At 43.5% G+C, this 26440-nt stretch overlaps 1 protein-coding gene across 1 annotated transcript in view; it reads left to right on the forward strand.

Moving 5' to 3' along the window:
- LOC119660776 (glycine receptor subunit alpha-4) overlaps positions 1–26440 on the forward strand; it is a 139926-nt gene that overhangs the window by 71577 nt on the left and 41909 nt on the right. Inside the window, exons 3-4 of the mRNA XM_038069552.1 lie at positions 6705–6931; positions 14803–14885. Of these exons, the coding sequence (XP_037925480.1) occupies positions 6705–6931; positions 14803–14885 (310 nt within the window). The remainder of the gene's footprint in view (positions 1–6704; positions 6932–14802; positions 14886–26440) is intronic.

The raw sequence follows: 26440 nt of genomic DNA on the forward strand, positions 1-26440 counted from the left end.
AAAACAATGTCGTCCGCGTAGCCCTGGACTTGTATTCCAGTATTTGTTAACACGTCCAGCAGTTCATCCACTACCATACTCCACATCAGCGGCGATAGTACTCCACCCTGTCGACAGCCTTGAGTGGTGTTCATGATAATAGAATTTGTACCTGTTTGTAGCTCTATTTGTCTGCTTTCTAGCATTTTGCCGATTCAGAGTGTCAGTGTGTTTCCCACTCCTTTGCGGCTCAGGGCATCCTGTATCTCTGTGTGCGATGTGTTGTCGAATGCTCCTTCGATATCCAAAAACGCGAACAGTGCAATTTCTTTTGTTTCTATGGCGTCCCGTAGTCAGTTGATACAATGCAGTTTCAGTTGACCGTCCTGCCCAGTAAGCGTGTTGACAGTGATGTAGGGGATTACGCTTTAGAACGTCTATGACCTTCTCCCCCGTTTTGAGTACGAACGATGTTAGGCAGATTGGTCTGAAAGATTTAGGGTGAAAAGGATCCTTTTTACCCGCTTTCGGAATAAAGACCACTTTTGTCCGCCTCCATGTCCTTGGTATGTAACCCAGTGCTATGCTTCCAAACGCTGCTTCTGAGAAGCAGGTGTACCCTGTCCTCCTAATTCTCTAAATGTCCCATCTTCCTTTTTCAAGCAGACAGAGGATATTCCCCCGTCTTTGGCTACAGCCTTGTACAGGCTGGTTACTTCTGTGATTTGTTCAATCCCTTCACAGAATTCCCTGAAGCTGTTCCGTTTTGCTTCCCTGATTGCGTTGCTATACGCAATCAGTGCATTTTTATACCTCTACCAGTCCCCGGTTTGTTTTGCCCGGTTAAAGAGTTTTCGTACCTCTGTTTTCATTCTGGCTAGGTTCTGGTTCCACCATGTCACCGCCCCCTTGAAGGTGGGCAATGTTGTTGCTCAAGTGCGTTGTGTAGCATTCCCAATCCGTTCCCTTGGGATTCCTTATTATTCTTTTTATTTCGGAGTTACCCTCAATGTCGGATTTGTTTATCCTGTGATCAGACATTGAGGGTTCATCCGACGCCCTCAAATTCCTGACCATTCCGTTCATTAGGGTATTTCCTAGAGTTATGTCAAGTACCTCCTGTCTAGTGCTGGTCAGAAATGTTGGAGTGTTCTCTATGTTATATATTTCTAACTTATTGCTAAGAATAAATTCAAGAAGGTACTCACCTCTACGACTGGTGTCGCTGCTTCCCCAGACTTCGTGGTGGGCGTTGGCATCGCAGCCGGGAAGAAGTGGTAACGCCCTTTCCTCGCAATACTTCGTCAGTTTTGCGACTTGTTTCGGTGGAGCCCGGCTCTCGTCTCCTAGGAAGTATCCTGATGCCACAACTGCCTCTCGAGTGCTCCTCCCGGCTTCCAATGAGACTTGGATAGCCACAAGGTCCCCGGTTAAGAACTCTGAAAGACATATGTATTTTAAATTACGTTTAAGAATAATGCAAGCTCTTGGTTTTTCTTAAGAGGAGTCCCAAATTACCTGCATGCTTCCTCTTTGCAGACCGCGAATCTGCCCCCGGTACACCCAGGGCTCCTGAGCCAGCACTATTCCAATGTTCTCCTTGCAATCACTGTAGATGTAGCTCTCGCATGGTGGAGGTTTATCTGGGCTATCTTAGTGCTGGCCATTGACTCCGTTATTGTTTGGAGCTCTTCTCCACTGTTGGAGTGTCACCCTCCTCCTCCGACATGGCGCTTTCCTGCTCGTCGCTGTGCACCCTGACCCCTAGGAGTCCTAAGTCTAGGTCGTCCAGCTTCTGCTCTTCACTGGGCAGCAGGTTTATTTCCCTGCTTGATCCAGTTCTTTCCGCCTCTATGGCTTCCGAGACTTCTTCAGGGACCTCGGTAAGTTTTTCACCCGATGCCTCCTCCGAGGTCTCTTTCCTCGGCTTTTTCCTGTGCACATGCACGGGTATGTTGCCAAATCGGTAGTTGATATGACAACTCCGACGTTTAATTGCGTCCAGGGATCGGTCATCTACCTCGATCGTGAGGAGTTTACCCTTGCCCCCTACCTTGCTTCTGAAGACTCTCCATAGTCGAGTATGGAGATCTTCATTCTGAGCAATTAGGAGTCTCATAAGGTCTTCTTTCTAAGAGTCTCATAACTGTCACCATGTGGGCTCCTGGTATATCATCCCCAGCACATGTTGACAGTTCCACCCCTTCCCAGCCTGGCAATCTAGGAACTATGGTTGTAACTCATTCTGCGGTGTCTTCCGTCGCACAGTCCACCAGTATAAGGCCTGGTCGAAAGCATATTCCGGTGAACACCAGTTTCGACGTCCAACCCTTGATCATCTGCTTGACAACAAGGTCCTCAATGATTTCCTGTTCCTCCCGAATGAGTATTTGCTCGGGAAACCTTTTTGGCAGTATGGCCAGTCGAATGCCCTTGACCGCATTAGTATAGCTAATGACGGGCTTCCAGGGTCCTGCCTTCACTCCTGATTTGCCCGGGTTTTCTCCTCCCTTGGGTTCAGGTTTGGATTTTTTGGGAGCATTCCCTTCATGCGGGCTGATCTCTGCTGCTCCCCGCTTTCTCGGCTCTGGTAGAGATGGTTTAGGTCTGTTCTGAGCCTTCTTAAGGGCCTCTTCTGGTTTCAGGCCTTCCTTCAGATAGCGCAGGTATCATTTAACCCCGGCGCCACTGAGACCTGTATCCTTCCTGACGTCTGTTATATTTATCTCAGACGTGCTTTTGCTGGTCCCTGCTCTTTGAGCAGTGGTGTTCGTTGGCTGTAGTCCACGCAGTATACCAATGTTAACCTTGGATCCACTGCTTGACGTCCCAACTTCTCCCTTCTTGGGTGTAATCACCTGGCTCTCAGTAATTCGGAGACGTGCCTCCGCCTGATTAACCAGTTTTGGTGCGGTACGGGGCCCCGCTTGTTTGGTTTTCGTTTTCTTTTCTTGTTTTGTACTCATTTGATTCCCACGAGTACGGGGGTTAAGAGGTCCGCCGTGCCATAGCCCCCCGTAGCACGGTAAGGTCTAACTTACTCACTGAGGCGACCAGGTATCAGTGAGGCTCCGTTCGAATACAGTCAGTTACCCCCGACAGCAAACTATCCAATGGGCACGCATTCTTAAACGTGCCATACAGTAGCCGTCAGAAACGATCACATCAATCACTCGGCTTCCCAGAGTACAAAAGCACATTGCCGGATGAGAGAGACGAATACTCTCCGGAGTCCCACAATCGTATTTCAACGACCGGTATCCGGTCTAGGCCTGCCTTAATAAGGAACTCCAGACATCCTGGTTTCGCGCCGAGATCCACCAGTTCGATATACCTAAAAGCTATCTGGCGTCCTGACCTGTGTCACCGCTCCATCCCAAGCAGGGTCTGCCTCGTCTTCTTTTTCAACCGTAGACATAACGTTTATAGGCTTTCGAGGCTGGATCATCCTCATCCATATGGATTAAGTGACCCGCCCACCGCAATCTGCTGAGCCGGATTTTATCCACCACCAGACGGTCGTGGTATCGCTCATAGATTTCGTCGTTATGTAGACTACGGAGTCGTCTATCCTCATGTTATTCGTAATTTTTCTTGCTAACAACCCAGGTTTCCGGGGAATACATGAGGAACTGGCAAGATCATAGTCTTGTACAGTAAGAGCTTTGACCCTATGGTGAGACGTTTCGAACGAAACAGTTTTTGTAAGCTGAAATAGTTTCTGTTGGCTCCCAACAACCGTGCGCGGATTTCATTGTTATAGCTGCTATCGGTTTGCGATTGCGAGAAATTATCAAAAGTCTCAAAGTTGTAGTCTCCTATCTTTATTCTTCCCGTTTGACCACTGCGGTTTGATGTTGTTAGTTGGTTGGTTTTCGGTGTTGACGATGCCACCATATATTTTGTATTGCCTTCATTGATGTGCAGCCCAAGATCTCGCACCGTCGATCTTGATGAAGGCAGACGGTACGTCTCGCATCGCTCTTTCCATGATGTCAATACTGTCAGCGCAGCCCAGCAGCTGGGTGGACTTGAAGAGGATCGTGCATCTCGCATTTACGTCTGCATCGCGAATCACTTTCTCCAGGGCCAGGTTGAAGGAGACGCATGATAGGGCATCCCCTTTACTTAGACCGTTGTTGTTGTCGAATGGTCTTGAGAGTGATCCTGCTGCCTTTATCTGCCCTGGCACATTGGTCAGTCAAAAATCGAATTCTCTCATGACCGTGTACAGTTTTACCCTGGTAATGCTATCATAGGCGGCCTTAAAGTCGATGAAAAGATGGTGCGATTGATGTCCATATTCCAACAGTTTTTCCATCGCTTCCCGGAGAGAGAAAATCTGTTTCTGATTTGCCTGGAGTGAAGCCTCTTTGGTATGGGTCAATGATGTTCTGGGCGTATAGGGCTATCCGGCCTGGCAGGATAGCGGGGAATATCTTATAGATGGTACCCAGCAACGTGATACCCTCTTTAATTGCTGCACTGTGTGATATCTCCCTTTTTATGTCTGAGACAGATAATGCCTCTTTGCCAGTCGTCAGGCCTTGATTCGCTGTCCCACACCTTGAGCACAAGTTGATGAACCACTTGGTGTGATCGGCTTCTGGCGACTTATGATTTTTAAGCCGATGAATTGGACGGGCTGTTTCTCCTATACTTGGTGGTGGCAGTATTTGTCCGTCGTCTTCAGTTGGCGGAACGTCCAACTCGCCGATGTTCTGGCTGTTCAGTAGTTCATCAACGTACTCAACACATCGCTCCAATATACCCATTCTGTCGGAAATAAGATTTCCCCTTTTGTCTCGGCAGGATGAGCATTGAGATGTGTAAGGCTTCATCCTGCTGACTTGTTGGCAAAACTTCTGCACTTGGTGCGGTTGCACCCTACACTTTTCTAGTTCACAGACTGATTGGTTCTGCCAGGCTTCTTTTTTCCGTCTGTGAAGTCGCTTCTCCGCTCGACGGAGTTCGTGATAAGTCTCTGCGCGTGCCCGCGTTCTTTGAGAATGCAACATTACTCGGTATGCAGCATTTTTCCGTTCCGTTGCCAGCTTACATTCATCGTCAAACCAGCCGTTCGGACTTTTTTTGCGGCTGGGGCCAAGTATGCCAACGAGATAGTGATCCGAGTCTATATTGCCCCCCCCCCCCCTATATGTTCTGACATTCATCAAGGCTGAGAGGTGGCGGCGTTCGATCAACACGTGGTCAATTTGGTTGAAAGTAGTCCCGTCTGGAGAGGCCCATGTATGTTTGCGGACCGCTTTCCGCGCAAACCAATTACTTCCAACAACCATTTCGAGGGACACTGCTAATTGAATAATCCGCAGTCCGTTATGATTTCTATTTTGGTGTAAGCTATTGGTGTAAGCTATGATTACGGGCTCCTTCCCTACTTGGCGGTTAAAATCCCGAAGGATGATTTTGATATCATGTCTAGGACAGGTTTCGAGGGTTCGTTCTACTGCCTCGTAGAAGGTATCCTTCTCCGACTCTGCAGTCTCCTCTGTAGGGGCGTGAACGTTAATGAGGCTTATATTTCTAAACTTGCCTCGCAAGCGCAGATTGCATAGCCGTTCGCTTATGTTTTCAAAGCCGATAACAGCAGGTTTCATTTTTTGGCTGACTAAGAAACCTACTCCGAGCACATGGTTTACTGGATGACCGCTATAATATATGGTGTAGTGGCTCTTCTCCAGGAAATCGGTCCCTGTCCATCGCATCTCTTGTAACGCTGTTATATCAGCCCTATATTGGGACAGGGTATCGACTAGTTGCTCATCAGCTTCATCTCTGTACAGGGAGCGCACGTTCCATGAGAAACTGCGCAAATCGTTATTCCGTTGTCGTTGTGTAATCCGTCCAGTCCGAGGCTTCTGTTGTGGCTTCGTAACAAGTTGTTTTCCGTGTAGGGTTGTCAGCCCTACCCAATCCCCAACCTGGAGGACCAGTTGGTACAATTTGTCCCGTTTTTACTCGCGGGAGACTCGCCTTCATTTTTCTCCGTCTGCAGCTTTTCGTTAAGAAAGAGCTCCCAGCGGTTACCACGTGGAGGTGAAGATAGAGTTTGGTAGTAGAGCTGTTGGTGTTGTTTCGGCAGGCATTTCCCAGGTTTTATGCTCCATCGTGGGTACCAATCCACGTTTCGCCCTGGGACCTATACTACCCTTTGACCACTAGACTGTAACATTTCTTATAAATGAACACTTTTTTTTCATCATTGCAGGTCACCGTCACTTCGAAATTTATTGAAAATTTTATGTATTTTCGGAAAATAGTATCGAATCTGGGATTAAATGATTGGGGGAGTGGGAAATCGTGATTTTTTTTGGGAAAGTTAAGCATTTTCACACTATTCACGGAAAACGCTTTAACTCTAAAAGATAGGCAGCCCATTCCATGGGCAAATTTTCCTTAAACAAGTGGCGATATCCACCATTGAAATTTCTTCCATCATAAACATTTAAGACTCAGACGGTAAACTAGGAGGCAATATGAACAGCATTCCATTGTCAGATGGTTAGTGCAATACAATTCCCCGTACCACCAGCAAGGTTTAAATGGTGACTTTCCTTTGCAACAACTTTATGCTCTAACCGCTAATCAATCCAGATACATCCCGAATTTTTTAAAACAGTAAATCAATCATTGCATAAATTGTATTTCGTAGTTTTCCATTTACTTCTAAGAGATAACAAGAAACTTTCTTTTCTCTTCCACAGACATACGTAACGGACATATTTCTAGCTCAAAGTTGGCGAGACCCAAGATTACGTCTTCCTGAAAATATGAGTGAAGAGTATCGAATACTTGATGTCGATTGGTTGCATAGTATATGGCGGCCCGATTGCTTCTTTAAGAATGCTAAAAAAGTTACATTTCATGAAATGAGCATACCAAATCATTATCTATGGTTATATCATGATAAGACGTTATTGTATATGTCAAAGTAATTAGAAGGAAATTTTTTGGTGATGCTAGAATTCTTTTGATATAAAACGGACAGTCTTGATTCATTTTTCTGAAAATTTTGGTTTTTGTAGATTTTTCCATGTACTGGTGAAATCAACGTTCTGAATAAGGCACTTTTGTTGGGATGATTTTTACAAGAAGGGGTGTTTTCATTTAGAGCGTAAATAGAGGAGTTGGTTTTTGTAGATGATCAAATTCTGAAAAGAGAGACTTTTTCTTATCACACTATTCAGTAATACATGGGAAATTTACATTGCAGTCTATCACTACTTATTTGTTAGTCTGTCGTGAAGTTTTTATCCTGCTTTATTAGTAAAATTTCCGCTCCTGGTGCTTTTGCTCCCTATACTTCTCGATTTCACAGACTTGTTGATTCTCCCAGACTTCTTTTCCCTGTCTTTGAAGTTGTTTCTCCACTCAACGAAGTTCAGGATACGTCTCCGCGCGTTTTTTGAGAATGCAGCGTTGGCCAGTATACAGCATTCTGCCGCAAGATTACAAGCATACATTCTTCGTTGAACCGGCCCACCGGCCGACTATTTTTGCGACTGTATGTTTGTTGCCCTATTATTTCCGTCCCCACGTACTCGAGGAGGGCGATCAGACCCGAGTCTGCAAGGGACTCATCTGAAGTGGCTTCGACCACGAAGCCTCACCGGAGGTTATCTGGTATCATGGGAACCGGGACCGCCCTCTGAGAGCATATGCTCCAGGAGAAGTCCTGGAGGATGTGTTCTCGGCCCGGTTATTTGCGGTTGGCCCCCTAGTGGGAGTTTCATGGTAGTTGTGGTTATGCCTATATCACGGGCAGAGCTCCTCGGAGCTCGAGCGGCAGAGGTGTTAGATAGGCCTCGCATCCACTGGTATGAATGCTGAGTCTGCACTCAGTATAAACCAGGACCGCTGTGCTTGCATGGCGGGGCTCTGATTGTGGTCCCAAAATCTCTGTTCTGTCTACACGGCAGGTACTCACGTTAAACCCCCAGGACTTTCATGTGGCCTTATTAAAGAGAACGCTCTTCAGGTGTTTATGAAGATCATTTGCCGATGTTTCATCTCCAGGATCCCTTTTAATTGATGATGAATTTAGCTATGTTCACAATCTTAGTCTTTTGAGTATGTCATTTTAGTGTGTTCTGGAATAACCTTTTAAAGTTGCTGTTCCTTTTTCTTTTCCTTTCATTTAGACTTAATTTACAGTTCGATCGTTATGCCTAATCTGGACATACGAGTGATCTCATTTGAAAAATATTGCTTGATGCGCTAGTAACTACAAAATTTGTCTACTCAGTTATCACTGTCACATTTTTTGCTTAAATAGTTCTATTTTGGAAAATAGAATTTAACACATTTGGACGCTATATACGAAGGGTTCCTCCATGTATTACTATATAACAGTTTGAAAATGTGGTGTGCCAGCTGAGCCGGTTTTATACCTGCTTTGAATTAAACAGCGGCGATTCCAGTTTCCCATGACTATCTTACAGAAATTCAGGTATATATTAGGTAAAGTAGAATAGAAGCGGATATTATGAGGATCGCATTTAGAGTGTCCTCCGACTCTACATTTCCTGTGTGGGCATTATAAAATGCTCTTTTCTGGCCCCAAATTTAACGGCTTAACAGTTTCGTGTGTTTGAAATGACAGAAACTAACCTTGAGAGCTCATTTTTCTCAACGACGAGGGCATAGTAAAACGTATGCTATAAACCGACGAATAGTGAAAGGGTAGCGCTGCCAATGCCTAAGTTCAACAGAGGTATCAAAGATCCTGTCTACCTTCCTGGACTGGCTAGCCTAGCGATATAAAAGACTACTATTAGATAGGACTCCGAAGGAGAGAAATAGGTGCATTTACCCATATTTTATGTTGCCCTGTCCTTACCAGTACCCTGTGCAGTCAGGATACTTCTGTGGTTCGTTCAACAAAATTACGGAAGTTTTGAAAATTTCTTACTCTCTTCATTATAGTTCATTGTAAATGCCTCTTTGAACCTTGACCAGTATCAATTTTTTTTCATTTGGCTATGTCGGTAAAAACAGAGATAGAAATAGATCTAGACAACTACTATGTATTCCCGCTACGTTTTTATTTAAAGTTTATTGCTACCATTGAAGTAGACAAACGTCAGCATTCCAAAAAGACCAGGTTCATTACTCTCAAAAAGACAAATTTCTATTTTCTATATAAGGCCAGTGTAGAACCCCTTATTCTTCATTTCCTTGAAATAAATTAGAGAGTTGTAGAGTGTTTTTTCCAGCTGTCGAACAGTCCATCAATTTTGAGGAGTTAATATCTAGGTTCAATCTAATAAAACGCGTTGATGTTCACGATACAATAGTTGGGTCCGGTATTATACCGCATGTGGAGATCGTAATTACAACGTTCCATGGGATTAGGGGTTTTCCTAAAAATTTTGTAACGTATTTTTAATGAGTTTTTTCTAGTTGCGGTACATCGATGCTGTATGGGGAGTTGGATGTGATTCGTGTGCTAGTAGATCGTCTTCAATATCCATGTTGCGGCTGTTTCACATGTGTATTCACAGAGGTCGCGTCACTAATTCATAGCTTATAATTAACACTCACAACTGTTACTGTTACGGTCTACGACAAGGGGATGCTCTATCATGCGTCCTCTTTAACCTGGCCCTCGAGAAACTGATCCGTGATGCTGAGGTAAACGCAAGAGGTACGATCCTCTTTAAGTCCACCCAACTACTGGCCAATGCTGATGATATCGACCTCATGGGAAGAGCTACCCGAGACATACAAACTGCCTTCATCCAGATCAAGCAGGCGGCGCGAGATCTTGGGCTCCACATCACTGAAGGCAAACCAAAATATATGGTGGCAAAGTCAGCAACGAAAACCAACCAATCAACAACATCGAACCGCACTGGTCAAACGGGAAGAATAAGGATAGGAGAATGCAACTTTGAGACAGTTGCTAATTTCTCCTATTTAGGGTCGAAAATTACAACCGATAACAGCTACGATGATGAAATCCGCGCACGGTTGTTGTCAGTCAACAGAACCTATTTCAGCATACAAAAACTGTTCCGCTCGAAACGTCTCACCATAGGGTCAAAGCTCTAGCTGTACAAGACAATGATATTGCCAGTCCTCATGTATTCCTCGGAGACTTGGGTTCTTAGCAGGGAAACTCTTGGCCGCGTTCGAGAGAAGAATTCTCCGAAGAATTTTTGGCCCCTACAAGAGGATGGACGATTCTGTAGCCTACATAACGACGAAATTTATGAGCGATACCATGACCGTTCGGTTGTGGATAAAATCCGGCTCAACAAGTTGCGTATGGATGAGGATGATTCAGCCCGGAAAGTCTGTAAGGGCAATATCTATGGTAGAAAAAGAAGGCAAGCAGACCCTGCCTAAGATGGAGCGATGGCGTAGGTCAGGACGCCAGACAGCTTTTAGGGATTTCGAATTGGTGGACCTCGGCGCAAAACCGGGATGCCTGGAGTTCCTTATTAAGGCAGGCCTAGACCGGATACCGGTTGTTGCGCGGTTGATGATGAATTGTTACTGGTACATACTTTGCGCGCAAAAGCTGTTCATCTTTTCCGGTGTGAGTAGAGCTGGATTTGGAACTTTGGTCCAGATTGTAACATCCGTATATCTACTCGTACAATCGTATCCGCTCTAAAAAACAAAAGGCAAGTTGAAGAAAATGAAATCAAACCACTCTCAATTATTAATACTTAATTCTGAGGGTATTTATGAAAGAAGTATACAGTAAGGAGCGACATTATCTAAATGGAGCGCTAAGCTACAGTCATTACCGTTATTATTCAAGAGGATATTTACGACCTCCTGAAAATCGATTGAACCCATTCCTAACTATAGTGTACCTAACCAACGAAAATGTTGGGATGGATCAACCCTAGATAGACCTACTGCTATGTATAAAAATTGGACCTTGCTCCAAATGTGTATAAAAGTCACAGTGCTCTTCTCGGAGAATCATTGCCTGATATCCGACAGTTTTGCTATTTCTTGGGTAGGTTTACCGAATCGTGAGAGTTTTTTGTAAGTGTCTAGATGTGTTTTATTTTCTGGATGGCTCAGTGATTAGAGCGCTTCGCTGTCATATCGGAAGGTCACGATTCAAATCTCACTGAATGTCTGATACCAGCCGACTCAGCTTCGAATGAGTGTCTGAGTCAAATCAGTGTAATAATCACGAATGCAATGCTGATCACTTTGCTTACAGTATGCCGTAGTGTAGCCTCACAGTCCAGAATGAAGTGCTCCAACACGCTTTAAGGCCCTGATCCAACTGGGTTGTCGGGCCATCGATTATCTTTAGAAGTTTTTCAAATTGCTCCCATTCTGGTATGCTTGCCTAGTATGTTTACCATTTTCTTCCTTTTTGATTCTCTTGACTATGAATTTCTTCCCAGTTCCGCTGAGTCCTACGACCCCCCTTACCGTCTAGTTTTAAAGTATTTTTCTTTCTACCCTGTTATCAAGGCCGAACAGGGTCCGCCTAGTCCTTTCCAACTAAGACCAAACACACTCAATATCTCCGTCACGTAAACCACTATATCATCTCTATGCTTCACTATAACAACTGAAGAGAAGTCATCCGCGAAGCCGATAATCGGAGCTTCTTTTGAAACGGGAAGTACGAGCATTCCATTATTTAGCACATTCTGTGTAAATTTTATCGCACCACCACTGTGATTATGTAATCTCTGTTAAAGCTACTTTCTCCCAAAGCGCGCAGTTTGTTTTATTTGTTTCAGTAGTTAGATAACTTAGTGGGAAATCGTCTTCCTCTAACCATAGTAGGTTCTGTTGGTAATCTGAGCGACTTTTTTTATAGCCGTACTATTCACTTACATACCGTTCACGAGATTCACGGAAAACATATTCTCCAGAAAAGCCTTCGCCGTTCATCCGATTGGTCCATGGGACATCCTGTCCGGCTCTTTTGCGCCCTTGATTTCCCTACAGATTACCTGCTGGTCATTGTCAGTATTGTCCTTACTGCTTACTGCTAAACGACTCTCTTGGCTAACATGACATTCGTGTATGTCAGCTTTATTACGGACCCCAAGTTTCTTCCTCCGATAGAATGTGAGATTCCAGCGCTTCGAGCAACACGTTTACTCTGGCATCTGCTGTTCGGTTACCCCACACAAGAACCCGTTAAATTCACCCCGCTATGATGTTCAGAAAACATCCTATCACATCCAATATCTTAACTCCCAGCATTTGCTCATAGTCGGCAGTTGTAACGCTGGATAGAACATCGCAGCCGTATATGTGAATTACTTGACCCAGCACTTCATGAAACGCTTGGTTTGGTCTGTTGTCCAACAACTGTGATTCTGATATAGTTGACTAATAAAGGCGACATTGATGTCTTCCTCGTGGATGGTGCGGAATAGTAGATCCAGCCATTGTTGATACCATTTTCATCAGATTTACTGTATTGTTTGAGACTTCACTTAGACTGGTTCATCACTTCAGTGCTATTTTCTATCTGAACGGATCCACAAGGTAATCTATTTTCACTCTCTCTACTGTCAATAGTTTAAGTGTCGCGCTGTTATCACGCCGATGATAGCAGTCTCTGCACTACCGTAAGCTTTCCCTAGAGCCTTTTACGGTTGGTCCCTGCATTTGGATAAGGTCTACCTCCATCTTCAAGGCCTTGGAAATTTCCTCTTCGTGGTAATTTTATCAATGTTTTTACATTCTGTCCGCCTCCTTTCCCAAATGCTTTCTAATTTGATTTGGTTAAATCCTTGGATTTCTTGAGCTGCAACATAAGATTTCCTTTCTGGGATCGTTTGATAAAGATAACATTTTTTCCTAAATGACTCAGTTCTGGATGCGGCTACACCCTTCTGTGGTTTAGGGATGATTGTCGTCAGTGTTATCTTCTCCCTATCTCATCTTTTATTAGATGTTACTTTTCTCCAAATTTCCGTATCATCTTGCGGGATTTACCCCGTTTTTCAGGTACAACTGCCAGCAATTTTAGCCATTCTTCTCATTTGTTCCACTTTCTCCAGCAAATTTTTTGACCGTGAATGGGTATGGTCTTGTCCCCTATTCCTTCCACTAGTCAATTTTTCAGTACTTTATCCAACGAAAACGTAAACGTATCAATAACCCTATTACAAATATGAACGTTCTGTATCCCCTTATAGGAATTATTGAAGTAACCATCTTTAATACCATGAAATCAACACAAGGCTGCCTCGTTCGTTGCGTCACGTACATAATACGTCTGTCAATTGATGCAGGACAGTTTCGGTTAATGTTCTTCCCCGGGGTACATGTTGATCTGGATGTAGTCGCTTAAGATTTTTGGTGTCATTACCATAAAAGATGTAAGGGTAATTCGTATGAAAGAAATTCAATGCAAATAATCATTCAATGTGATGTCAACATCTTCCAGCTTTACTTCCTAATATTAATAATAATAATAATCGTTGGCGCAACAATCCATAATGCATCACGGCCTTGAAGTGTGTTAGAGCTCTTCATTGCAGACCGCGACGGTACACTACAGTACACGGTAGGAGGCAATGTGGTTAGTATTGTGCTCGCGCGAGATTATTACCCTGATTTGACTCAGATACATGTTCGCAGCTGAGTCGACTGGTACCCGACATCCAGTCACGATTACAAATTCTTCTGCCACCAGTGAGATTTGAACCGCGACGACATCCCAGCGCTCTAACCACTTATTTTATGATTATATCTGATTACGCTCCGATTTGTAACAATTTCCCTTAGCAGTTATCTTTACACACTCCTAGTGTATGTTTGTGGGAACCTTTTTTTTGTGTAATAATAAAATTTTGGGATTTATTTGCCCCCAGTTGCACGGTTTAGGCAATAAATCATCGCCTGTTGTGAACCTGGCATGTCGCTCCCAGCATATGTCGATAGATAAACCTCCTCACAGTCGAACAGTTTTGATATTTTGGTTCGGAAACATTCAGCTGTCTCCTCCGTCCAAAATCTCGGCAGTTAATTCTGATGGAAAAAGTTTGCCATCGAAAATCAGTTGTACTTTTTATCCCTTATACATCTTATTCGTCCGACAATAAAGCTTTCCTCGCGTTTCGCGAGTAAGTGAGGTAGAATATATACCACTTGCAAGTCAAATTAACGCTTTGATGTGTCAAATTAATGCTCTTACAAATAAAATTAATGCTTGAACACGTTAAATTAACGCTCTTATAAATGGGATTAATGTTTGAAAAAATGAAATTAACTCTTTAACAGATGAAATTGACATTGATTTAGTTTGCAACCTTACAGGGTTGCAAGGACATTATTCATCACATTCCCATGTGATTTTTTGGCCATGTCGAATACAACATCATCTACGGCTGTGTCTCTGAAAATTTCTATTTATTCTGAATTCCAGCTTTAAAAATTATCGTCACCAGTTCTGTAACTTCCTATTGCAGACTACAAGGTAGACTTTAACTCCGGTGGCGGGTCAGTCACCCGGATTAGGTTCGCGACTTTCATAGGCTATCATAGGCTGGGTAGCTGTGAGAGGCTTGAATGGAGTTGTTTTTGCTTTTTTTTAAATCTAAATGGAAGCAGCCCTTCAGGAATCATCTAGAGCCTTGCTACTTTTTTTTAAGGTTAGAAAAATGTTATATTATACATAAAAAGATTTTAGAAATCACCAGTTAACACTTTTTAAACGATACGAATCATTTTTGGTTTTGAATGGAATTAACAATCTTTTTGCCAAAAAATGGCGAAAAATTAACGAGTAAAGACTTTTATGAATCGAAATTTATTTTCTTTGTTTTCTTATATGATCTTTATTCCTATTTCTTTTAGGTTAACTTTGGTATTATCGTGTGCAATGAAATTCGAATCATATCCGCATGATACACAAATATGTTCCATGATGATTGAAAGCTGTGAGCATTTAAAATTAACGAAAAAAAGATTTTAGATTTAAAAATAATTAAAACTTTAATTTTAGTAAATAATCAGAAAACCAAACACTAAAACTTTTCCATTTAATTATTTAGAGTATGCTTTCATATACATCACCCTCCATATGCATTAATGTAGGCAACGTAGAGGTAGATTGTCCTTTTAATGGGATTTGAAACGGAATTTATATTTTGGGTAAACAATTTATCCTTCACAGTTGAATAGGCAAACTTTAAATCCATAAACGTTAACCACAAGAATATACGGTGGTCATAAACTATTTTCCGTTGTTGGCTAAAATATTATTTTATTTCAAGCATACCGCATTTTAGAAAACCAAAACCTCCTTTTTTAGTGTGATAAGACACATTGAAGAAGAGAATAATTTATTCCCCAGACAAGGTATATCTACAATAAAAGAAACATTTTAGTTAAAACTGCAAAATATCTCTTCCATTTCTTTCTAATCAATGACTTTAAAGCCGTCTATGATAGCATAATAATAATAATCGTTCCATGTTGGATCAGGGCCTTGAAGTGTGTTAGAGCACTTCATTCAAGACCGTAACGGTACACTAGGAGGCAATGTGGTCAGCATTGTGCTCGCCCGAGATTATTACCCTGATTTTGACTCAGGTACTCATTCACAGCTGAGTCGACTGGTATCCGACGTCAAATCACGATACAAATTCCACTGCCACCAGTGAGATTTGAACCGCTACCTTCCGTACGACAGCCTTCCGCTCTAACCACTCAGCTATCCGGACATGATAGCATAGCCAGGGTAAAACTGCACACGGCCATGAGAGAATTCGGTATCCCGACGAATTTGATAAGACTGACTAGGCTCACCCTGACCAATGTGCGAGGATAGATAAAAGCAGCGGGATCACTCTGAAGACCATTCGACATCAACAACGATCTACGACAAGGGAATGCCCTATCATGCGTCCTTTTTAACCTGGCCCTCGAGAAAGTGATCCCTGATGCTGAGGTAAATTCGAGGGGTACGACCATCTTTAAATCCACCCAACTACTGGCCTATGCTGACGATATCGACATCATGGGAAGAACCACCCGAGACGTACAAACTGCCTTCCTCCAGATCGAGCAGGCGGCAAGCGAAGCAAGATTTTGGGCTACATATCAATGAAGGGAAGACAAAATATATGGTGGCAATGTCAGCACTGAAAACCAACCAACCAACAACATCACACCACACTGGTCAAATGAGAAGAATAAAGATAGGAGACTACAACTTTGAGACCGTTGATAATTTTTTCTATATAGGGTCGAAAATCACAAGCGATAACAGCTACGACGATTAAATCCGCGCACCGTGGTCGGCAACTAAAGGAGCCTATTTCAGCTTACCAAACCTGTTTCGCTCGAAACGTCTCAGCATAGGGTCAAAGCTCTTACTGTACAAGACAATGAGTCATTTCTCATGTATTCCTCGGAGACTTGGGTTCTTAGCAAGAAAAATTGTAAACTCTTGGTCGCGTTCGAGAGAAGAATCCTCCGAAGAATTTTTGGCTCCCCCCCCTGTGGATGGACGATTCTGTAGCCTAGATAACGATGAAATCTCTGAGCGATACCATGACCGCCCGATTGTGGATAAAATCCGGCTCAGTAGGTGACGGTGGGCGGGTCACTTAATTTGTATGGATGAGGATGATCCAGCCCGGAAAGTCTATAAGGGAAATATCTATGGTAGAAAAAGAAGACGAGGCAGACCCTGCCTGGAATGGAGCGGTGGCGTAGGTCAGGACGCCAGACAGCTTTTAGGGATATCGAATTGGTGGACCTCTGCACAAAACCGGGATGTCTGGAGTTCCTTATTAAGGCAGGCCTAGATCGGATACCGGTTGTTGCGCCGTTGATGATGATGAATGACCTTATGACTCAGTTAAATTTAGAGAGAGACAGCTTTCTCTGTGAGCTAAGGGAATTGATCGGTAAAAAGATTTTTTTTTTTCAAAGTAAATCGAAGTTAGAAACAAGTCGAAAGCCATAAACCCGACGCTTCCAGTATGAAAGATTTTGTATATTTCTTGTATAATTCCATTTGTACCTAATGTATGTATATGGATCTAGCATATCAGACACCACTTGAGTGCGATAGTGATGTTGGTAGTTAGCGTTTCGGTAAATTTACTCGGATAAGACAAATTTTGAGCTACTCTAACTAACTAACTGAGTAATAGGATGATTTTGACCAAACTTGGGGATATTATGTTTTATACTCTCTCTCCCATATTATTATATTTGCATGAATCTAGGATAAACATAAGGGGTTTCGATTGAATTTCCTTCAAACATGGTAATATACTGTTATTGAATTAATTTGAGGAGATATCAGTGTGAAGGGTACTTTGACACCTGGATACCGTATAGAGCTTCAGCTTAATGATTTTTTCAACCTTTGAAATTATACTTTATAGCCCCCGCACTCCCCACCTTTCGCGAATCGCTTTCTCTGCTAAGCTAGCGACCAATTTGATGGCGCCAATAGTTAATCAGGCTTTACGGAACCAGTACTGCCGATCTGACCTTGGCTTTCAACAAGCGGGAGCAATTTACTATTGATTACTCGCTTTAACAATTTACCGATAGTGTCTAGAAGATAGATGGGTTTATAAGAGGATGGCTCACTTGTGGGTGTGCCGACCATTATCAACTTTCGCCGCTTCCATACTGAAATATCGCTTCGGATATGTACCCTTCCAACAACTCAGTGGGCATGTCTGGTGTAGATTTCCCGACAAGCTTGTGGGCTTTGTTCGAAATTTCGTCCAGGCATGGAGCTTTGCTGTCACCTATTCTGCCGCAGTTTCTCTGTGATTACTGCTGAGGAGGGCGATTAGATCTGAGTCTGCATGGGACTCATGTGAACTGACTCTTACCACTCATATGTTCTAGGAGAATTCCTAGAGAATGTGCTCGTGGCCCGGTTATTTGCGGTTAGCTATTTTGTGGGAGTTTCATTGTGGTTTTGCCCATGTCTCGGCAGAGATTTATGGGGGCTCAAGCGTGGAATTGCGGTGTACAATTCGGGCGCCGTACCTTTATTTGCGGCAGAAGTGTTAGGTAGATCTCGCATCCACTAGCATGAATGTTGAGTCTGTACTCATCATAAACCAGTATCACTGTGCCCGTCATAGCGGGGCCTTGATTATGGTCTAGAAATCAATCCGTATACGATGAGAACCATGGGATTATGCCTACACAACAGGTACTCATGTTAAACCCGCAGAACCTTCACGTGCTTATTAGCAATTGAATAAAGCTCCTTAAAACCTTTTGCTCTGTTGAATGCCAAGCTTGAGGGTTTTGTGGGCTGCGTTATAGTCGTTTTTTGCACCTGATCGATGCTACCTACAACCCTCTGAGCCGTTCACTTGGCTCGGTGGCAGGCTCATCGGAGGCTGGTTCCACCAGTAGTTAGGTCTCCTAGTGGAGAATGTGCATCTCCTAGATACTTGCCTTACAGCTGCATTTCGGGGCCGCCAGCCTTAGTAGGCTTGTCTAGCTATACTTCCATTAAGATTTCCTCATCCAATGCTCTTGTAAACCAGCCCGCTTCCTTGCCGTGTGACTCTATTCATAATTTGAAGATAATTGCCTGGTGATCACTGTGGGTACACTCTTCGCTTACACATTGAAATCACCAGCAACTACCTTTGAATTTCATCTCGTTGCCTCTTGAACAGGATTGTCTAACATGTCTCATGTCTAATTCAGATATTGTGAGACTGGGTGGAGCGTAGCAGCTGTATAACTACACGTCGCTTAATTTCGCCTATACAAAACCCTTGGACGACTGACTCATGGTATATTGTATAGCTTGGCGACCGTGACTCCATATCCCTCCACCAGTCGAGCCTATGAACTATATGTCACCCTCAAGGGTTCTGCAGTTCATCTGATTATAGCCTCTCAAGTAAATTCTGAGCAATGAGTAAGGTTTATTTGAATAAACCTCATTTTTTAAATTCCTTCCTTTCTTCCGGCAGCATGCCGGTTATCCCGTCCTCTCTTAACATCGGTTATAAAAGCCATCAGTTCTGCCCAAGTTGGATTTTTTCAACTCAAACATAATTGCCTTTCTGGGTCTTTCGGATTTTGCTGACATTTCCGCCTAGTTCTATTATGTATCTCCACTTATAACAGATTGTCCTTGCTAGAGATAACGATTGCTTCTGGGCGAATTCGTACCTTCGATTGTTGGCATTTTTGCGAATGATCTTGGCCCATCAACCATTTTCGTTTTCCCTAGGCTTCGCCTCGGTTGGTGACGGTTGCGATTAGGGCATACGCTTTTCCCCTTTTGGTTCCTTTCTTCGGAACTATCTCTTTTCCCGCGCTCTTTTATTATATTTGGTAGCAGGTGGATGGGACCACAGTAAGGTGTCATCTGGGTAGCTTGTGACACTGTTGGCACCGCAGGTTACAGCTTTTGCTTTGCAGTGGGTTAATTTTTGCGATTTGTATTTTCAACTGATCTGCAATCAGCAACGAGCAAACAATGTATTACCAAATAAGCAATCTCCAATGAAAATTATTTAGACGCATGAAACATAATTTTCTGTGGGTCAAATATGATTGGGAAAGAAATTGTCGATCCTACAGAATACTGTGTTTGGTTGGATTATCTCCGGTCGAGTAGCGAAGCCTGATGCCGCCACATATAGCTGCGGCATTTGTAGTCAAGATTATGAAGAAGTTTAGAAGAAGGTGGAGGAATTCTGGAAACTAAATGAAGTGGAATCAGGTTCCAGCCTTACATAACAGGAAAAAGGATGTGAAGAGCATTTCTTTGCTAATACTGTAAGAGAATAGGATGGACGATTTATGGTCAAAATGCCATTCGCGAAAGATCCTAAGTTGTTCGGGACGAGTCGCTGAAGCAACAGTACACTGATTTCATGACAGAGCACCACGGGTTGGGGCATTCTTCCATATGCCCCAACCCGTGGTGCTCTGTCATGATCTCTAGCAGATTTCTACCTCCCATTATTTTTCGCCGCATCATTGCATTTTGAGACCAGACAGCACTACAACAAAATGACGACATCCATGAAAGTTCTACACACTGGACCGTTCCTCCAAGATGATGTCTTTACCGTTCTGTTGCGTTTTCGACTTCGTAACTTTGTGTTCATAGCGGACATCGAGAAAATATACAGCCACATAAATGTAAAGCAAAAAGAGAAAATTCCAATTGATCTTGTGGAGAGATAATATAAATCAACCCGTTAAGTGTTATCAACTTATTACTGTGAAGTGCGGCATTACAACAGCTCCTTATTCAGCTATAAAATGCCGCAGGTAGATAGCAACGCAGCGTAAAACGTTAGAACCATTTGGATCTCAGACGATAGAAAACAATATCTGCATCTATGATGTAATGGCAGGAGCCAGTAGTTCAACAGAAACTTTGGCAGTACGAAAGCAACTGACAGAGGTTCAAGCTGAGGAAGTGGTGCGCAAACCACAGTCAGCTGTTTCAAGGCATCCCCAAAGAAGACCAAGCGGTCCAATTCGATCAAAGCAGCAAAGATCTTTATCATGTGAAGACTTTAGGCGTAACGTGGTTACCTTAAGAGGACAACTTCTGCGTGAAAACTTTCCAGCCAAGTGACAATAAGCTAACGAAGAGAACAGTTTCCTCTGACATAGCGCATCCCTTCGACCCGTTAGGTGGTGACCAAAAAAAAATATTTCTTCAGCAACTTTGGAATCTAAAAGATAGGGATTCAGCAGTGCCAATGGAGATGCACTTCCTTTGGACCAAGTTTCAGAAAAGCCTTACGGAACTCGGCCAAGCAACTTAAAGTTCGAAAGGAAGTTAGAAACTAAGGTGGCAAAGGTGGTGCTCTCAGTTGCAAATAAAGAAAACATACTTTCCACAATCGACCACCGGAATTCATTTAAACATTTACGACGGATCGTCGCGTATGTTCTTCGATTCGCAACCAACACTCGAACCAGTAGAGAGCTGACAGGCTTATTGTTTCTAACCGTTGAAGAAATGCTATCAGATACGATCCTGTTTCTAAAGGAAGCCTAGCGTTAAAAAAACTGGCATAGTGGATAACAAAGCTCACTTGCTCTATTGTTGGACAAGAAAAGTGTCATCAGAGTTGAAGGACGCTTTCAAGAGGCGAACATTTCATATGATATGAAACATTCAATACAATGACACTATTACTCGTTTGATGATGACCGTAGGCCCTCAAGGACTACTCCCTGCCACGCTGCAAATGTTTTGGCCCGTCAAAGGAAAGACCATGGCGCGTTCAATCGTGTTGAATTGCGCTCACTGCAGTAAGGCAAAGCTAAAATTATTTGCCTAGATGATGGGCAATCTGCCTGAGAGGAGAGTTCAACCCGATAAACCATTTGGAACTACAGGAATTGATTTTTGTGGTCCATTCTGGATTCACTACAAGATCAGAGGAAAGAAGCCTAAAAAATCTCACGTAGCAGTGTTCGTCTGGTTTGTTACAAGGGCAGTACTTTTGAAAGTAGTTAGCGACCTAACAACCAATGCATTTATTGGTACATTAAAACGATTTGTAAGCAGACGGGGAAATATTTGTACTGCGTCAACGCTACAAACTTTGTGGGACCACAAAATCAGTTAGAAGAACTTCATCCAGCTATATATTCAAAACAGGTCCAAAATAAAATAAGCAATTTCTGTACATTAAGAGGAACTGAATCCCATTTCATCCCACCAAGGGCTTCTCATTTCGGTGGACTGTGGGAATAAAAAAACTATCCTTAACGGATTGAGGAATATGAGTAACTAGAAACGGTCGTAGGAATTAGAAATGGTCATAGTGGAAGTAGAAGCGAATACTTAATTCAAGCGCCATCGCGCCAATGTCTGCGGACCCGAATGGTCTGACAGCACTAACACCGGGAGAACCGCTGGCGAGCGCCGCTGAATAGGACCTGGTCATTTATTATAATATGACCAACTATTAGAAAGAGCTAACAACCGTAAATAACGGGCTAGAAAACTTGGACTATTTCTGCAGCCCGAAAGCAAATAAGCTGCCCTGTGCACCAACTCTCAATTCTCAGGCATAGTGACAGAAAACAACGAGCTTCTGCATCAGCCAATATCCTTGCTGAACTGAATGCTCAGCAAAGAGCGAAGTTAGTCCCCGCCTTTGGCATACAATTTAATGTCGCCAATATATAATAAATGACTTAATGTACATTTCGGCAATATGCCATGATTAACTTGGAACCCGTATTTGATTCTATGCAAAATATGGGATAGTGCTCCTTTAAGTGCTTTTGAACCGCTTCAACCAGAAATTGTGAATCTCATCAACTCCTCGCGCTTCCCATTTACCTGCCTTTTCAAGAGTTGCTTCAATGTCAACTTCAATTACATATGTCAGGCATGGTCATTTCGGGGAGGGCCTCACATTGTCACATAAGGTGTGCGAGCTACGCTGCTTCTAAATTTAGACGGTTGAATTCGCTCCAAACATTTCTCCAGGAATCTTCTGCCTGATCCAGATAGAGATTATTTTCCCGACCGGAGTTGCTGAGAGTTTTATAAAAGGTCTGCAAATGTGATTGGAGCATACCGTAAGATTCCGCTTCAGCAGTGCGAGGATTTTTTCCAATGGCATATCATTGGAGAGATGGTAGTTTTCCAATTATGTTCGCAACGCGTCTGTGCACTCTTGGTGATGGATATCCAAGAACTGCCTGCGTGTCATAGCCCATCTCTTCTCTAAACTTTTCGATTTTTTTTATTAAGTCGAAGCTCTCAGGACAGGAAATTTATGCGCATACCTCTGTTATTCGCTCTAAGATGTTGATTGTGGAGTCGAATAACTGTGGTAGCGCCGATCACGACGAGCCGACCCCGCTTGTGAACGGGACAAAGGCTGAAGAAAAAAAAAAATAGATGTGGTAGCAGCAATGTGTCGCAGCAATCTCGCTAGCCTAGATCAGCCAAAATTTTGTCAACGCCAGTAATGATGTTAATAGTTGCCCAAGTAAACTTTAGTTTTGCGATCTTTGGCCTAGCGCCTGGGAGAATTTTAGCTCATTCTGTGAATGCGATCTGGAATACGGTCAAAACCTCATTATGAATTGGTTCGACATCCCCAGTTGCTAAGTTTCTCCTAACTACTGGATTCATGGAGTGCCTTATAAGTGGAGTATTTGAGATTTCGGTAACTCAATAATTTTTCACTACCACTTGGCATTGATTGACGACATTTTGTTTCGGAACAAGGGTTAGTTCCGGAAAGCAAGTTATGAACACGTTAGGGATTCGACGTCTATATCTTGCTTGATTCTGTGCCTAATCGATGACACGGCAATAGGCGCGGATGATAAATTCGTTGAGTTGGTTCGTACAAAACATACGACGACTAGGTCTTCTGGCCCTGGTTTTTGACGGCATAACCGCTAAAACGTCTCGACTCTCAACCATGTTGAGTACTGTCTTCGTGTCTCTGGGGCCAAAAGAAATCGAAATTTTATCCTCATTTTTTTTTCCCACGAGTAATGGGGAAGCAGTCAGCTTTGCAACAGAGCCCCAACGTTGTAATACGCAATGGTTACCTCCAAAGGGAGGGAAGGTGTTTGGAGGGGAGCCCACGAAATACTGTGTAACTTCACTGTAATTCATCCGATAGGTTCGTCGATTGCTTCACAACCGATTACGGATTTTTTAAGGATGTTTACTCTGGGAAAGGTAAACATTTATTAGGGAAGATGAACCCAAATGGAAACGTTCTGCTTGTTCGCGGCTACAGGATTAACCTGCGATATTCGTAGTTAACCCGGTAGGTTATGTCATTATCTGCAACCCCTGACAAGCGCCTGGTCGAATGTAGTTCTGCTTTCGCAACTCAGGTAGGGGTTAATCTGGTACCCCATTCGTGGTAGGGCATTCATTATCATTTATGGTATTTAGTCGCAAATGGTAAGAGCGCTTGGCTGTCGTAGCGGAAGATCGAGGTTCAAATCTCACTGGTGGCAGAGGGATTTGTTATCGTGACCGGATGCCGGATACCAGTTGACTCAACGGTGAATGAGTATCTGAATCACATCAGGGTGATAATCTCGGGCGAGCGCAATACTGACCACATTGCTCCCTACAGTGTACTGTAGTGTATCGTTACGTTTTTGAATGAAGTGCTCTAATACACTTCAAGGCCCTGATCTAATTCGATACAGATCTCTCTCGCCATCCCCAGTGTCCAGTTTATCGTAAAGATTTTTGAAATGGTTCGCTCGGGTGACAGCGACCGCTTTCTTTGCTTCCCGGTTGGCATTCTTATATGATAAATTTGCCAATTAGCAGGCGTTTTATCGTCGAGAAATTTGTGGTAGAGGCGTTTCTTTTCACGGACCTTCATTTCAACATCATCATTCCAAAGCCAAGTATCTCGGTTGATGTACCGCTTACCCGGCTTGGTGACCCCGAGGGTTGCAGAGGCCGCTTTGTGGATCGTGTCTTTCATTTGGTTCCATGATTCTTCCACATTCGTAATGGTTGGCAATTGTATTAGTGAGACCGTTTCTTCGTTCTTCTCACCAAATCGCCACCATTTAATGCGCGGCGGGCCAGTGCGTTCCTCACGCCGTTTTATCGGTGGCTTAATTCGCAGGAGAGCAATCAACGGCCGATGTTGAGGTGCGATGGTCTCATAGGGAACGACTTTGCAATCAGTGACAGTGGTAAAATGTTGGCGTCTTATGAGAATATAGTCGATTTGCGTTTTATTGTTCCCACTATAAAATGTGGGAAGATGAGACAATCGTTTGATGAACCATGTATTCATAAGTACAAGGTCATGGGTGTCCGCAAAATCGATTATACGCTTGCCACCTTCATTGCGCGCTCCGAACCCCTTTCCCCCATGGCACCTGTTACCGTCTGCCTTTTCACCCACATGACCATTAAGGTCGCCGGCAATGATTATGTAATCGTCAGCAGGCACGTGACAAATCTTTTCATCGAGAAGTTGCCAGAAGGCATCTTTCTCGGCATCAGGTCGACCTGTCTATGGTGCATACGCGGTGAAGAAGTGAATAGTGCGATCAGCTGATATAATGGTGAGCTTCATCAGCCGATCATCAAATTGTTCGACTTCTTTAATGGCATCACGGAAACCTTCTGAGATGGCAATGCCAACACCATATTGAGTGTGTGGGTTACCAAAATAGAGAAGTTTGTAGCCATTTTTACCGCGTTCGCGTTCAATGTCGCAGCTTTTGGAACCAGACCATCAGAGCGTAGATGTCAATGCACCTTTTCCGAAGGGCTCTTGCGAGTTCCTCGGTCTTTCCAGTTAGGGTACCAACATTTAGCGTGCAGACACGTATTTGTTTTGTTCGTTGTGTGCGGACTAACTTGCTTACGTCCTGACGCCGTCCATGCGTCAAAAACCCTTGCCCATTTCTCGACAGGACCGGGGCCCGTCCTGCCGCGTCGACTGAGGTGGACGCCCTAGCATTTCTCCGAGGCCTGTGACTTAATCCGATCATCATGTTTGTAATGACATTCTATGCATTTTCTTGGTCGACCTGTCGCGGGGCCTGTCACCAAGAGAGATCAGGTAGGATTTAGCATAGTAGAATAACTGGAACTATACTCTATTTATCTCTTTCCCTGATCTCAGCATTTTATTTTGGTTTTACTGAGGATAGTACAGAGTACGTTGCCTCAAATCCTTTACCTGGGCATGGGACCAGCATACTATGTTAATAGCATGGCGGAGTTTGTCGCCCCTCGGATAATAAAAAACAAAAAGCAGTGAAAGGACTCTCACGCCCACTGCTGATAGTTTCGATATATCACGCCTACAGTGCTTTGCCTGCGGGCAGTCTGGTCATTGGGCTAAGACTGCAACTGACTTGGAGAAAAGTTTGTTAACGAAGCGTCACTCCCCAGGGCATCGCAGCAAAGGCTCCAACGATGTGTCAAAGGAAGAGCTCTGGTCACCAGAAGCTATGGCGTGTGGGAATAATAGGAAAGTTTGGAGAATTAGGAAAGAAAAAACTGTTTTTCTTCTTTATCTTTTATCCCATTCAGTAGCAGAGTCGGCTGGTATGGATCTAGTGCGCCATTTTCTCGGCCATCAACTTGCTCCGTTAGTTATAGACTTTTCTTCCGTAGTCTTTCCGGGAGGGATGTAGCCCGATATTGATCGCTAATGTCTTCGAATGTGATCATGGCGTTAAATGCTTTCGTCTTTACTACCGCGAGGTGTCGTTCATTATCTTCGACCCATCAGAAAAAGTGCGGTGAATGGCGGGTTTCAGACATTTGTTGATGTGGAGATCACAAAGAACGTCAAACGTGAAATGGCGCTTCATTCAAGTTGCACTGATGCGTGAAGCAATTCGCTGGGAATTGTGCTTCCCACATGAGCCTATGACAAGAACGAAAAGAGTGGCGAAGATCGTTTCCTTCATGAATACCGAGAATTCATTCTGGTAGCGTAAAGCATACCAAATGAGTTTGTATGGTACATGGTCGAACGCC

The sequence above is a fragment of the Hermetia illucens genome, chromosome 7, assembly GCF_905115235.1.
Source record: "Hermetia illucens chromosome 7, iHerIll2.2.curated.20191125, whole genome shotgun sequence".
NCBI classification, from domain to species: Eukaryota; Metazoa; Arthropoda; class Insecta; order Diptera; family Stratiomyidae; genus Hermetia; species Hermetia illucens.